Below are 15,925 nucleotides of genomic sequence, written 5' to 3'. Positions count from 1 at the left end.
ATATTCCGCTTGGGGAGTCTGCATCCTGGGGGCATGAACATTGAATTCTCCGAATTTTGTTAGTCCTTGCTGTCTCCTCCCCTTCCTCAGCGCTCCTGCTGTCCCCTCCCATCCCCCAGCCTTCGGGCTCCTCCTCCTCCTCTTTCCTTTCTTCTCCCCGCCCCCCCCACCACCCATCAGTCTGAAGAAGGGTTTCGGCCAGAAACGTTGCCTATTTCCTTCGCTCCATAGATGCTGCTGCACCCGCTGAGTTTCTCCAGCTTTTTTGTGTACCTTTGAGTTTTTAACTTCACTGTTACTATAAGAACATGCGAAATATGAACTGAAGAGGCCATGGGACCTTGAGAGCCTCCTCCACTGATCAATAACACCTCAAATTTCCTTTGCAGTTCCTATCTCTCAATTCCCATAAGATCCAGAATTCTCCCTCTGTCTTGAATGAACTGATAGTCTCCAGGGGCGTATCGGGTAGAGAACTCCAAAGATTCACCATGGTCTGCGTGAAGAGATTTTATCATGAGATCTTTGGTTCTAGATTCCTCAGCCAGGTAAAACATTATCCTTTTGGTCTCACCTTTAAAAAAGTATCTACTTGTTGCTCAAGGCTGCAGAAGCAGTCTTCCAATATTTTTTGAGAGGGCGATAAATTCTTGATAATGCATAAGGGGCAAAAGCTTACCAGGGAAGGACGAAATGACAGCCATCAGCTTATTGAATAAAAGAACATGCTTGGCGAACCAGATGGTTTATACCTGTGACTAATTTCTTCCTCTTCAAGATTCAAGGGATTCAAGATTCTATCGTCATGTGTCCCAGATAGGACAATGAAATTCTTGCTTTGCTTCAGCACAACAGAATATCGAAGGCATGAATACAGAACATATCAGTGTGTCCATCTCTGATTAGAAACATAGGCAAAGAAACATAGCAGGTAGACAAAAATGCTGGAGAAACTCATCGGGTGAGGCAGCATCTATGGAACGAAGGAAATAGGCAACGTTTCGGGTCGAAATCCTTCTTCAGACCCTTCACCCGTTTAGTTTTTCCAGCATTTTTGTCTACCTTCGATTTTCCAGCATCTGCAGTTCCTTCTTAAACATAGAAACATAGCACGTTGGCCTTCATAACAAGAGGAGTTGAGTATAGGAGCAAAGAGGTCCTTCTGCAGTTGTACAGGGCCCTAGTGAGACCACACCTGGAGTATTGTGTGCAGTTTTGGTCCCCTAATTTGAGGAACGACATCCTTGCTATTGAGGGAGTGCAGCGTAGGTTTACAAGGTTAATTCCAGGAATGGCAGGACTGTCATATGTGAGAGAATGGAGGGGCTGGGCTTGTACACTCTGGAGTTTAGAAGGATAAGAGGGGATCATTGAAATTAAGGGTTTGGACACGCTAGAGGCGTGAAACATGTTCCCGATGTTGGGGGAGTCCAGAACCAGGGGCCACAGTTTAAGAATAAGGGGTAAGCCATTTAGAACGGAGATGAGGGAACACTTTTTCACACAGAGTTGTAAGACCACAGAATTCTCTGCCTCAGAGGGCGGTGGAGGCCGGTTCTCTGGATACTTTCAAGAGAGAGCTAGATAGGGCTCTTAAAGATAGGGGATATGGGGAGAAGGCAGGAACGGGGTACTGATTGTGGATGATCAGCCATGATCACATTGAATGGCGGTGCTGGCTCGAAGGGCCGAATGGCCTACTCCAGCACCTATTGTCTATTGTCTAAAATACTGTAGGTCGAAAGGAACTGCAGATGCTGGTTTAAATTGAAGATGGACACAAAATACTGGAGTAACTCAGCGGGACAGGCAGCATCTCTGGAGAGAAGGAATGGGTGACGTTTCGGGTCGAGACCCTCCTTCAGAAAATAGGTGCAGGAGTAGAAGAGGCTTGGGAGAGAAAGGCGAGCAAACTGAAAATGTTCAGCAAGTTACAATTGTGATATTGAAAACCTTCAGTCCTTACCCGATTTATGATTTTTACTCCTGAAATTCCAAGTTTTGATTAGAGATGTTCCTTTGCCAACAGTATCCAGGGACTTCCTGTTGGCGGCTGTGGTCCCAGTTGCCCTGGGGGAGGCCGCAGGCCCAGTCACCCTGGGGGAATTGGCAGATCCATGCACCCTGGGGGAATCGGCAGGCCCAGTCTTCCTGGGGGAATCGGCAGGCCCAGTCTTCCTGGGGGAGGCTGCAGGCCCAGTCACCCTGGGGGAATCGGCAGGCCCAGTCACGCTGGGGTCTTCGGCAGATCCATGCACCCTGGGGGAATCGGCAGGCCCAGTCTTCCTGGGGGAGGCTGCAGGCCCAGTCACCCTGGGGGAATCGGCAGGCCCAGTCTTCCTGGGGGAGGCTGCAGGCCCAGTCACCCTGGGGGAATCGGCAGATCCATGCACCCTGGGGGAATCGGCAGGCCCAGTCTTCCTGGGGGAGGCTGCAGGCCCAGTCGCCCTGGGGGAATCGGCAGGCCCAGTCACCCTGGGGGAATCGGCAGGCCCAGTCTTCCTGGGGGAGGCTGCAGGCCCAGTCACCCTGGGGGAATCGGCAGGCCCAGTCTTCCTGGGGGAGGCATCTCGCAGCAACTAAAATAGAAGTCACAATTCGTTGGAAATTATTTTCAATTGCAGCAACTTTTTCGAATTTAATGTACAGCACCAAACTCCCAACTCACAGGTACCTAATCCTTGGTGATTGACAGAACAGAGAGGAGGGAAAAAAAAACATCAACTCTGTTGCCGCCTCACAGCGCCAAAGACCTGGGTTCGATCCTGACTTCGGGTGCTGTCTGTACCAAAGATCCTATAGCGAGCAAGAAGGTCCACTCGACGAAAAAGACATAGTGCGGTCATGGGCAGCTTCATGGTTAATATTCGGCCCCATTTCCATAACCGGCTTCCGTCTCCGCACCAAAGATCCCATAGGATACTAGTGCGGAGACGGAAGCCGGTTACGGAAACATCCTCGTAAAAATAAAAGTTATTTGGGAAAAATCTTCTCCTCATTTTCAGAATTTTTATTTATCAACACAAACTGTTCCCCCGCAACGTTGATTACACTGCGGGTCGGGTCGCGTCCGGTTACGGAAATGGATGAAAAAAAGGCCCACATTCCGTTCCGTTGCGTACTACACGTCAGCCCATTGCAGATAGCAGGAGTGGTCCATCTTGCTCCGCTATAGGATCTTTGGTCTGTACAGAGTTTTACGTTCTCCCCGTGAGAGTCCTCCGGGCACTCTGGTTTCCTCCCATATTCCAAAGACGTACAGGTTTGCATGTTAATTGGCTTTGGTAAAAATTGTGCCTGGTGTGTATGATAGTGTTGGTGTACAGGATGAATGCTGGTCGGTGCGGTATCGGAGGGCCGAAGGGCCCGATTCCACGCTCTATCAGTAAAAGTCTAAATTCATTGCAATTTATTTTTAATTGAACGTATTTCTCCAATTTATGTATAGCATCAAATTCCCAAATATCTAAGGTTCCTAATCCTTGGCAATGGACAGAACAGAAGGGTGGGGGGGGGAGTAATCACCAGCTCCTCTTTAGAATATAGCAAGCTTTTGCTTGAAAGGAAGATCCCAGTACTAATCAATGAATGAATAATGGCCAAGTATTCACATACAAGGGATTTGCCTTGGTGCTCCACCCACAAGTGACAACGACATACAATGACAGTCAGGAACGACACATAAAACATTAATAATAAAACATTATTGATTAAACATAGGTGACCACACAATTTCTTTGAACTACTCATTACCTGGTGGAGGAGTTGGATGGGGTCAGTAAATTAGCTTGATGAGCTAGCTTGGCGATCGCTTCGCCCAACACCTCCGCTCGGTTCGCAATAATCAACCTGATCTCCCAGTGGCTCAGCACTTCAACTCCCCCTCCCATTCCCAATCCGACCTTTCTGTCCTGGGCCTCCTCCATGGCCAGAGTGAGGACCACCGTAAATTGGAGGAGCAGCAACTCATATGGGCAGTTTACACCGCAGCAATTGTCTAAATGCAAGTAGTCCAACAGACAAGCAAGTAACCACAGATTTGGGGTAATGTTATTCGTCTCACTTTTGTTTCTGAGGCTTTGGCTTTCAATTGCTCCTCAGCTCCGATGACGATTTTCCAAATCACAGTCTGGATTTCCTTCTCGGGGAAGCTCGTCTTGGAGTCTGTGCCTGTGGCAGCATCTTTTGAGACAAAGGTAAATGTGTCAGTGAAAACCTTTGCACTGAGTGGGCAAGTGCAAACCCGCAACTGATGCAAGATCACAATACCACAGCAGGTCCTAAAGATCACAATATAGATCTACCACACATTTACCCACAACTAATGGTCTGGCACCTTCTTTAATCCAGACAAAATTACGAGAGCATTGCGTGTGGCGCAAGCTTTTTGGACATACCTTTGATGAGACCAAGCGCAGGCTCGGCAATTGTTTTACTGAACACCTCCACTGCATTAACCAACCTGATCTCCCGGTGATCTCCCACTTCAACTCCCCCTCCCATTCCCAATCTGACCTTTCTGTTCTGTTCTGGCCTCCTCCATTGTCAGAGTAAGGCCTAGCACACAAATTGGAGGAACAGCACCTGATATTTCGCTTGGGTAGTTTACACCCCAGCGGTATGAACGTTGACTTCTCTAACTTCAGATTGCTCTTGCTTTCTCTCTCCATCCCCTTCCCAGTTCTCCCACTAGTCTTACTGTCTCCGACTACATTCTATCTTTGTCCTGCCACCTCCCTTGACATCTGTCTGAAGAAGGGTCTCGACCCGAAATGTCGCCCATTCCTACTCTCCAGAGAAGCTGCCTTGCCCGCTGAGTTACTCCAGCATTTTGTGTTTACCTCTTTTGGGACATGGCTTCGTCCTTAAAGAGTTCATTGTATACTTCTTTGTTAATTGTTAATTCTTTATCTAGAGCTTTAGAGACATGAAAGGGATCTAATTAGTGTGTCAGAGGTGTATTGTTGGATCTTTATCATTGTTTAATTTATTAATTGAACAATTATTATACAGTGTCCTCCATAACATTTGCGATAAAGACCCATCATAAAGTCCCAGCACCTCCCGCTGCTGAAAGACTCATCCATGCCTTCATCTCCTCCCGACTGGACTACTGCAACTCACTTCTCCTTGGCATCAGCTCCACCTACATCAACCGACTCCAACTGGTCCAGAACGCAGCCGCCCGACTCATCACCCACATCAAATCCTGGCATCACATCACTCCAGTCCTCAAACAACTTCACTGGCTTCCCATCTCCCACCGGATCACCTACAAAATCCTGGTCCTCACCTACAAAGCCCTCCACCATCTGGCCCCCCCATATCTCACTGACCTCCTCTCCCCCTACCAACCCTCACGGTCCCTCAGATCCACATCAGCCGGTCTCCTCTCCATCCACAAGTCCAACCTCCGCAGTTTTGGGGACAGAGCCTTCTCCAGGGCAGCTCCCAGGCTCTGGAACTCCCTCCCCCAACTGATCCGCAATTCCGTGTCCCTCACCATTTTCCAGTCCCGCCTCAAGACCCATCTCTTCACCTCTGCCTATCCTTAGCCCCACGTCCCCCTCCCTTTTCATCTGTGCTTGAATTGCCTCATATTGTGTTTTGAATTGAATTCTGTCTTTTAATTTGTGTACTAGTCATGTCTCTACTATTTATTTCATTCCGCTTACATGTTTTTCCTCTACTTGCTAAATTTTTGTAAGGTGTCCTTGAGACTCTTGAAAGGCGCCCATAAATAAAATTTATTATTATTATTATTATGTATTTATTTGCCTCTGTACTCCACAATTTGAGATTTGTAATAAAAAAAATCCCGTGGTTAAAGTGCACATTGTCAGATTTTATTAAAGGCCATTTCTATAAATTTTGGTTTCACCATGTAGAAATTACAGCTGTGTTTATACATAGTCCCCCCATTTCAGGGCACCATAATGTTTGGGACACATGGCTTCACAGGTGTTTGTAATTGCTCAGGTGTGTTTAATTGCCTCCTTAATGCAGGTATAAGAGAACTCTCAGCACCTCGTCTTTCCTCCAGTCTTTCCACCACAATTGGAAACTTTTATTGCTGTTTATCAACACGAGGACCAAAGTTGTGCCAATGAAAGACAAAGAAGCCATTATGAGACTGAGAACCAAGAATAAAACTGTTAGAGACATCAGCCAAACCTTAGGCTTACCAAAGTCAACTGTTTGGAACATCATTAAGAAGAAAGAGAACACTGGTGAGCTTACTAATCGCAAAGGGACTGGCAGGCCAAGGAAGACCTCCACAACTGATGACAAGAATTCTCTCTATAATAAAGAAAAATCCCCAAACACCAGTCCGACAGATCAGAAACACTCTTCAGGAGTCAGGTGTGGATTTGTCAATGACCACTGTCCGCAGAAGACTTCATGAACAGAAATACAGAAGCTACACTGCAAGATGCAAACCACTGGTTAGCCACAAAAATAGGATCGCCAGGTTAGTTTGCCAAGAAGTACTTAAAAGAGCAACCACAGTTGTGGAAAAAGGTCTTGTGGACAGATGAGACAAAGATTAACTTGTATCAGAGTGATGGCAAGAGCAAAGTATGGAGGAGAGAAGGAACTACCCAAGATCCAAAGCATACCACCTCATCTGTGAAACACGGTGGTGAGGGTGTTATAGCCTGGGCATGTATGAAGGTACTGGCTCACTTATCTTCATTGATAATACTACTGCTGATGGTAGTAGCAGAATGAATTCTAAAGACACATCCTATCTGCTCAAGTTCTAACAAATGCCTCAATACTCATTGGCCGGTGATTCATTCTACAGCAAGACAATGATCCCAAACATACTGCTAAAGCAACATAGGAGTTTTTCAAAGCTAAAAAATGGTCAATTCTTGAGTGGCCATGTCAACCGCCCGATCTGAACCCAATTGAGCATGCCTTTTATATGCTGAAGAGAAAACTGAGGGGGACTAGCTCCCAAAACAAGCATAAGCTAAAGATGGCTGCAATACAGGCCTGGCAGAGCATCACCAGAGAAGACACCCAGCAACACAGGCAGAGACGTATATATTTTTATTGCAAAGAGAGACATATTTTTGATTTTAAAGTTTCCAGGGTTGTTGGGAACACTTAGTCAAATCAGTCTTGATCTTAATAGCTGTTCAGTATCTTAACGTAGCCTTTCACTGAATTTGTCAATGGAAAAATCTATGGGTTTGTGAATGGACAGAACTGCACTTTACTAGAATTCTAGGAGATTTGCTTTACCCGCGTTACTTTCACTGTCCAGCTCGTTGTTGTAGGTGGCGTTTGCTGACCAAGACTCGCACTCAGGCACAGGGCCACTGTCAGTGACACGCGGTGATTGCCGTGAAACGTCACCCTGAAATGGAACAAAGTATACTGTACAGTTACTTCAACATAATTGAACACTTTTTGTATTACAAATGTTAAGGGCCTGTCCCACTTACGCGACCGTTACAGGCGACTGCTGGCACCCATGATAGGTCGCAGAAATTTTCAACGTGTTGAAAAGTCAGCGGCGACCAGAAAGACGCTATGTCTCTTTGGAGACATCTCTCGACCATACAGGCGACATGTGGCGGGTGACCTCTCACGACCATAGGAGACCTCTCACAGCCTGTATGGTCGTGAGAGGTGTCCTATGGTCGTGAGAGGTCTCCAAAGAGTCGTAGTGTCTTTCTGGTAGCCGCTAAATGTTCAACATGTTGAAAATTTCGGCGACCTATCACGGTGCCGGCAGTCGCCTGTAAAGGTCGCGTAAGTGGGACAGGCCCTTAATGGTGTGGATTTTGCGGAGAAATTACTGCAGCTCAGCGCACAACTGGCAAAAAAAATTCCCCGACGAGTCTAGAATTTCTATGCATATCTGTGAATGTAGAAGTCCTGAATCTGCTGATCAGTTTCTTCCCCAACATCCAATGGCCACTGCATGGGTACAAGAATTGCCCACAATTTAAATAACGAATGTGCTCGAGCAATCGCCATCTTCTCTGGTGATGCTCTGCCGGGCCTGTATTGCAGCCATCTACGCAATTACGGACAGACTAAAATTTAAAGGCAAACGCCACAATTAATGATACAGAAAATAAAGCCAAATGCCCGCTACACCTGGTTGAGTGTGTTCTCCATAGATTAGATAAACACTGAAATAGGGGAGCACAGTTCAGTTCAAAGATACAGTATGGAAACGGGCCGCCAAAACAAGCATAAGCTAAAGATGGCTGCAATACAGGCCTGGCAGAGCATCACCAGAGACGATACTGGTGATGTCCATGGATCGCAGACCTCAAGCAGTCATTGCATGCAAAGGATATGCAACAAAATACTAAACACGACTACTTTCATTTACATGACATTGCTGTGTCCCAAACATTATGGTGCCCTGAAATGGGGGGGACTATGTATAAACACTGCTGTAATTTCTACATGGTGAAATCAAAATGTATAAAAATGGCTTTTATTAAAATCTGAGAATCACATGTGATTTTTTCCTATTACAAATCTCAAATTGTGGAGCAGAGGCAAATAAATAAATGATGGGTCTTTGTCCCAAACATGATGCACAGTATTTCGCACATTCCCGACCTATTCAGGTTACCTCATCCATCACCATTTCCAGGTTTTCTTCAGTAACTTTGTTTGTCTCCGTCTCCTCTTTGTTCTTTGGACTTTGTGTGTCATTCTGTTTAACCACTGCTGGCTCACAGCTCTCATCCACCTGCACCTCTTCAAAATAAACAAGAACACCGTCACACAGTAGTCACCCAGCCAAACAAAGAGAGAGTCCAAACACACAAAGCTACCTCAGCTAATGCAGAATTAAAAATATAAACATCAGTACTGATGCAAATCTTCTTTGTTCATAAAACAGATTACATCCGATTCCCAACAAGCAATGTATATACATACATATGTATATACACACACACACACACACACATATATATATATATGTGTGTGTGTGTGTGTATATATATATACACACACACACACACACACATATATATATATATATACACACATATATATATACACACACATATATATATACACACACATATATATGTGTGTGTATATATATATATATATAATACATATAATATATATATACACACACATTCATACATATATACACACACATATACACATATATACACACACATATATACACACACACACATATATATATACACATACACACACACACACACATACATACACACACTGAGCAACTGGACAAAACCCACCCGGTCACGGGGAGAACGTACAAACTCTGTACAGACAGCACCCGCAGTCAGGATCGAACCCGGGTCTCTGGCGCTGTGAGGCAGCAACTCTACTGCTGTGCCACCCTGCGGCTTGATCTCCAGAATGGAAATGTAGCTTGTATCAGAGCCACAGTGATTATAGACGAAGCTTTGCAAGCTAGGGATCCAAATGAGCAATGTATTGAAGGTGAGATTAGGATTTCGATGGAATTGCATCATCAAGCTACAGGTTGAAAGAGTTTCTCATCGGATTCTCTTACCTGGCTCAGTGCCACTGCGTCCCTGCCAATCGGAATCAGTGCTGTCTGTCGAGTATGGATTCAGCAGCTTGGCAAGACGTAGTGATTTCCTGACATCAGGTTTCTGGATCGCCTGAAGAGAAAACAAACTGCATCAATATATACCACTATATTTCCCAAGTTGCCGGTATCAACAAGAATGTTGCTAATTTTTGCATGAGCAAGCTCTGATTAAATTGAATGTAGCATAGCTAGACCTCTCCGGGTGCTGTGAGGGGCTGTTCCTCCAATTTGCGCTGGGCCTCACTCTGACAGTGGAGGAGGTCCAGGACAGAAAGGTCAGTGTGGGAATGGGAAGGGGAATTAAAGTGTTTGGCAACCGAGAGATTGTGTAGGCCTAGGCAAACTGAGCAGAGGTGTTCAGCGAAACGATCGCCGAGCCTGTGCTTGGTCTAGCCGAAAAAGGGACCACATCACCCCGATCCTGGCCTCTCTCCACTCGCTCCCTGTGCGGTTCCGTATACATTTCAAGACCCTCCTCTATGTCTACAAAGCCCTCAATGGGCTTGCCCCCTCCTACATTAAAAGTCTTCTCACCCACCACACCACCTGAAGGTCCCTCAGATCGGCCGACTTGGGGCTGCTGAATATCCCGCGGTCTAGGCATAAGCTTAGGGGCGACCGTGCCTTTGCGGTTGCAGCTCCGAGACTGTGGAACAGCATCCCCCTTCCCATCAGAACTGCCCCCTCCATCAACTCCTTTAAGTCAAGACTAAAATCTTATCTATACTCCCAAGCCTTTCCTGACGTCCACTGAGCGCTGGGCTATATGTATATATGTATGTAGTTTGTTTGTTTATACTATTCTTATAACAAATGTAAAGCACTTTGGCCAACGAGTTGTTTTTTTAAATGTGCTATAGAAATAAATGTGCCTTGACTTGACTTGACACACCTGGAATAGTGGATACAGTAGATAAAGGTTAGATGTCACCATTACCTTACTGTCTACACGAGGAGGACTCTTCGCAAACCTCTGACGCAGCCGTCTCCTTGGAAGCTGGAATAGTGAAGGAGAAATTATTTTGATGATCAACTTGCAACAGCAGTTACCCTATCCCTATCCACATTTTCCCACTTGACCACACCAGCACAGCGGCAAGGCTAGTAGATCTCTGCCAGGCAGCTCCTGCAAACCTTGTTCAATTGTGGTCTCCGGTGCTGTCTGTGTGGATTTTGCATATTATCCCTGTGGCTGTGAGGATCCCTCCTTTATCTCCACCCTCCCTCCCCACGGATGCTCCAGTTTCCTGCCTCATCTCAATGTCATTCAGTTTGGTAGGTTAATTGGCCACCATAAATTGCCCCGAGTGTGTAAATAAGAGGTGGAATCTGGGAAGCTGATGGGAATATCGGGAGAATAAAACAGTATTATCATGAAGGTACACAAAAAATGCTGGAGAAACGCAGCGGGTGCAGCAGCATCTATGGAGCGAAGGAAACGTTGCCTATTTCCTTCGCTCCATAGATGCTGCTGCACCCGCTGAGTTTCTCCAGCATTTTTGTGTACCTTCGATTTTCCAGCATCTGCAGTTCCTTCTTAAACAGTATTATCATGAATTATTTTGATCACTAATGACCACTGGTGGTGGGTGTACGGAGCGAGCTGCCGGTGGAGGTAGTTGAGGCAGGTACAGTCGCAATGTTTGAGAAACACTTCGACAGGTACATGGAAAGGACAGGTTTAGAGGGATGTGGGCCAAATGCAAGCAGGTGGGACTAGTGTAGATGGGACATGTTGGCCGGTGTGGGCAGTTAGGCCAAAGGGCCCGTTTCCATGCTGTAAGACTCCATAACTCTATCAGGGGGTGCTTGGTCGTTGGCACAGGCTTCGTGGGTTAGAGAACAATTTCAATGCAGTATGATTCTATGATACTGGAAGGCCCACAGCAGCCTGCCAGTCAGGTATTCCTTGGCAGGGAGTGTCAGCTGGTCATTCAGCCAGAGACTATTTTAGAGGTATCACTGAACCATGGAGCCAGCAGATTATGACAACAACGTGGAACCCACCTTCTCCCCCACCCTCAACAAAGTTCCCCCACCCCAAACCCCCGACTCACAAAAACCCCCCATCAGACCAAGGTCATGAATGAGACAGAAAAAGTTGCGTTAAGCAGGTCTCTTGTCTATTTCCTTACAGTTTTGCCCAGGGCTGTGGTCGATACCCTGAACCAAAGATTATAGAGCAGAGCAAGATGCGCCACTCTGCGAAAAAGGCATAGTATGACATGAGTGATTGATGACGCCATTTTATTGGGCTGCAATTTACAATAATATTAATAAAATTTACAATAATATGAACTAAATATGTGAAGTGATCGATGCTATATAAAACACTGTTCCCTACAACACTGATTACACCAAAGATGATAGTGCGGATCAATCTTTGGAACGGATTACACCAAAGATACTAGAGGAGCATTGCCCGCTGCCTCGGGAGCGCCGACCGTGGGCAGACGCTTGAGGCTCTCCCGCCGGCCGCCTTCACCTGGTATCGGGGGGACCGAGAATCAGTCCTGGATCAACTCAGGAGTGGAGGAAACGTCCTCTTCCCCCAAAGATACTGGAGGAGCCTCTAGTATCTTTGCTTTTCCCTGCGACCTGATGTAAGAGCAGATTGTATAACTATGAAGTCCGTCCCCGCTACCAAAGATACTGCGTTTGGCATAAACAAATGGCGGCCGTGACGTTCCGTTACGTACTACACGTCAGTCCATTGGATTTCAGAGGAGTGGTCTATCTTGCTCCTCTAGGATCTTTGCCCTGAACACCCGACTCTGACTCTGATTTCTTGTGTATCCGACTCCGACCCGTAGGTATAATAATTCTAAATCTGCTATGATGACATTACACAAGCTGGCACTTCAAAAGAACTACATGAATCATCAGGCCACCTTTTAAACCAATGTCCTTAAAGTTTTGAGTCTAATGGTTGTAGCTATGCTGTTGTGGCTTTTTTATTGTTTTTTCTTGAAAATAAACATAATTAATTATGCTAAACGCTAACAGTAAAATTTTTACATATTCCGGCAGAGATTTTTTCCGTGCAGTCCAAAATCGCCTGATCTGAAAAAATCATGCTTTATTTCTAGAGTTATTAATGAAAATGTTTAAAAATACTTTGAATTTAAAATGGTTTTAACTTTCCTCAGATACCCAAAACCTCATCCCTCAGAGCTTCCAACACACTTTGATATAAAGTTGAAAGACAGAAACACTGGCAGCAACTCTGAACTTTTCAGCTCAATGGCATCTCACAGCAAGTGCACCCGACATTTGCAACAATGTTGCCATCATAGCTCCTGGCAGGACAGGAGGGGGAGGGTCAATTGGTATTGCAATTGGGGATTGATATTTTTTTTTCAACTCCAGTGCTGGGGGGAGGCTCACGAGCAATGATCGTTGCTGAGGAGTGCTCGAATCTTAGCTTGGGCAACGGGTTGAGTTGGAGGACCACGCCTCCCGTGCGTGCTACGGGTGCTTTGGGGGAGCAGCACTTGGTCTAGTAGAAATGAAAACTAAATGCATAGGTAGTTATGTTTGCTACAAAAGTTCATACCTAAAATTTATTAATAGCTTATCCCTGGGAACAGAATTGTTTCTGCTAGATCCTCTTTCATTGAAGCCCTTAAATCTGATATTTTTTCAGTGCGGAGAACAGTCTCTCCGTTGGCGTTTGTTTATGCTTTGTTTCTCGTCGTTCTGCCACCAGATGGCAGCACCAGTGTGATTTCTCATTCTCGCGGGTGGAAATATGGTATGCGGTATGTTTAAAAAGGAAGATTTTTTCCGATTTCCATGGTCTGTGAAAATTATGTTGAGGTCGAAGTCGGGACTTTTTTACAGACTCCGACAGCACCAATATTGCTCCGACTCCGACTCGACAGCCTTGGTTTTACTGCTCTTTAGTAATGGGAGAGTCTAGGACTAGAGGTCACAGCTTCGGAAAGAACGGACATACGTTTAGAAAGGAGATAATAGGGAACTTCGTACGACCTACCTACGACCTCCTACGACCATGCTGCGAGTATGAGTCAAGGGCAAACTCGGCAGAGGTCGTGAAAGTGGGAGAGGCCCTTTAGGCTTTAACCTTACAGCTGAGCAGACTTTTAGACACCAGAGGATATCTGGTGGTTCTGAGCTAGATCTTAACAGAAGGTAACCCTCCCTCCAAGGAGAGAAGAGGGATCAAACTAGACAGACAGGGAGGTACTCAACTCATTATGTCAGCAAAGAACCAGAGAAGCTGCCTCATCTCATATTTCAATTGACACCACCAAAAATACATCTGCGCCTGCAACTCCCCAATTTATCCTTTGTCCTGCCAGTTTACCAGCAGGTAATTTCAAGCAATTATCATTCTCTAGGGAATAACCAGATGGTCTGTTTGACATATTCAGTTCAAATCTGAGTCTATCTAACTTCAATTCATCACTCTCCATATTTAAAAACAACCGACACTCGATGAACAAATTTTAAATCCCCTATGCCTTCTCTGAAAGCAAGGTTTGCAGAAATGCAGAGCTCTAAGTGGTCTTCAGCAGATTTATAATCCGCTGCTCTGGCTGAGTGCATCTATTATGATGTTCACATTATAGCACAAAAGTGGATCCGTATCTCTCTCTGAGATCCCTTTGCAATGTCTCAGGGGACTCAGAGGTTAAATTACCAGAGTACAAAGTGGAGAACCGGTTTAACGATTGCACCATTACTGGCACACTTACTCCCTCTTAAGGTGATGGCTTACCACTACTTTCTCAAGGGCAATTAGAGCGATAATTGTTGGTCTTGCCACCCAGATGTCAGAGAGAAACGAATAACCAAAGGGAAAGACTTACATTATTCATCTCATCTTTAATACTCAGCTTTTCTAAAATTAAAGCAGTATTTATTCTACCATTCCTTATACTTTTGCTAGCTTTAATGGAGTGTTAAATTGGACATTTTAAAAATAATTTTCACTAAATAAAAGGGACCAAGACTGGAAAGGAGTACGAAGTTGACCTGATAAAGTTTGTTCAATTAATTCAATAGAATGAAGATAGCGAGCACGTTGCCTTTGAATCTTGAATTAGGGACTGCAATAGACAATAGGTGCAGGAGTAGGCCATTCGGCCCTTCGAGCCAGCACCACCATTCACTGTGATCATCCCCAATCAGTACCCCGTTCCTGCCTTCTCCCCATATCCCCTGACTCCGCTATCTTTAAGAGCCCTATCCAGCTCTCTCTTGAAAGTATCCAGAAAACCGGCCTCCACCAAGGCAGCGATTTTCACACTCACAACTCTGTGAGAAAAAGTGTTTCCTCGTCTCCGTTCTAAATGGCTTACCCCTTATTCTTAAACTGTGTGTGGCTCCTGGTTCTGGACTCCCCCAACATCGGGAACATGTTTCCTGCCTCTAGCGTGTCCAATCCCTTAACAATCTTATATGTTTCAATAAGATCCCCTCTCATCCTTCTAAACTCCAAAGTGTACAAGCCCAGCCGCTCCATTCTCTCAGCATATGACAATCCCGCCATCCCGGGAATTAACCTGGTGAACGCTGCACTCCCTCAATAGCAAGAATGTCCTTCCTCAAATTAGGGGACCAAAACTGCAGACAATACTCCAGGTGTAGTCTCACTATGGCTCTGTACAACTGCAGAAGGAGTTGCAAGACTGCAAATATTTAAATAATTGAAACATATGAAAATAAAGGATCAGAGTAAAAAGAGGCTACAGACTTTTGGCTGTTGAGTAGAGCAACTGTTCGTGGGAAGAAGCTGTTTTTATGTGTGGCTGTGGCGGCTTTGATTGTCTGGAATCGCCTCTCAGAGGGAAGTACTTCAAAGAGTTTGTGGCCAGGGTGAGAGGGGTCAGAGATGATCTTACCCGCTCGCTTCCTGGCCCTTGCAGTGTACAGAATGAAAGTAATCTGAAGTTAAGGTTGGATCAACCATGCTCTTATTGATGGAGAGCTGGCTTGAGGAGCTATTTCGCACATTCCCGACCTATTCAGGTTACCTCATCCATCACCATTTCCAGGTTTTCTTCATTAACTTTGTTTGTCCCCGTCTCCTCTTTGTTCTTTGGACTTTGTGTGTCATTCTGTTTAACCACTGCTGGCTCACAGCTCTCATCCACCTGCACCTCTTCAAAATAAACAAGAACACCGTCACACAGTAGTCACCCAGCCAAAGAAGGAGAAAGTCCAAACACACAAAGCTGAATTAAAGGACGTTCCTTTAGGAAGATGAGGAGGAATTTCTTTAGTCAGAGGGTGGTGAATCTGTGGCATTCTTTACCACAGAAGGCTGTGGAGGCCGTCAATGGATATTTTTGAGGCAGAGGTGGATAAACTCCTGAT

General features: G+C 45.5%; 1 protein-coding gene across 1 annotated transcript in view; it reads right to left on the bottom strand.

Moving 5' to 3' along the window:
* The window catches only part of LOC116969430, a 75,338-nt gene that overhangs the window by 47,606 nt on the left and 11,807 nt on the right, over nucleotides 1-15,925 (bottom strand). Inside the window, exons 4-10 of the mRNA XM_033016315.1 lie at nucleotides 15,583-15,710; nucleotides 10,518-10,577; nucleotides 9,539-9,650; nucleotides 8,609-8,736; nucleotides 7,255-7,369; nucleotides 4,064-4,182; nucleotides 1,967-2,579 (exon numbers count right to left, since the gene is read on the bottom strand). Coding sequence (XP_032872206.1) covers nucleotides 1,967-2,579; nucleotides 4,064-4,182; nucleotides 7,255-7,369; nucleotides 8,609-8,736; nucleotides 9,539-9,650; nucleotides 10,518-10,577; nucleotides 15,583-15,597 — 1,162 coding nt within the window. The 5' untranslated portion in view covers nucleotides 15,598-15,710. The remainder of the gene's footprint in view (nucleotides 1-1,966; nucleotides 2,580-4,063; nucleotides 4,183-7,254; nucleotides 7,370-8,608; nucleotides 8,737-9,538; nucleotides 9,651-10,517; nucleotides 10,578-15,582; nucleotides 15,711-15,925) is intronic.

The sequence above is a fragment of the Amblyraja radiata genome, unplaced genomic scaffold (genome assembly GCF_010909765.2).
Source record: "Amblyraja radiata isolate CabotCenter1 unplaced genomic scaffold, sAmbRad1.1.pri S43, whole genome shotgun sequence".
NCBI lineage: Eukaryota > Metazoa > Chordata > Chondrichthyes > Rajiformes > Rajidae > Amblyraja > Amblyraja radiata.
The sequence above is the reverse complement of the archived record's forward strand: the minus strand, read 5'-3'. Positions and strand labels throughout refer to the sequence as shown.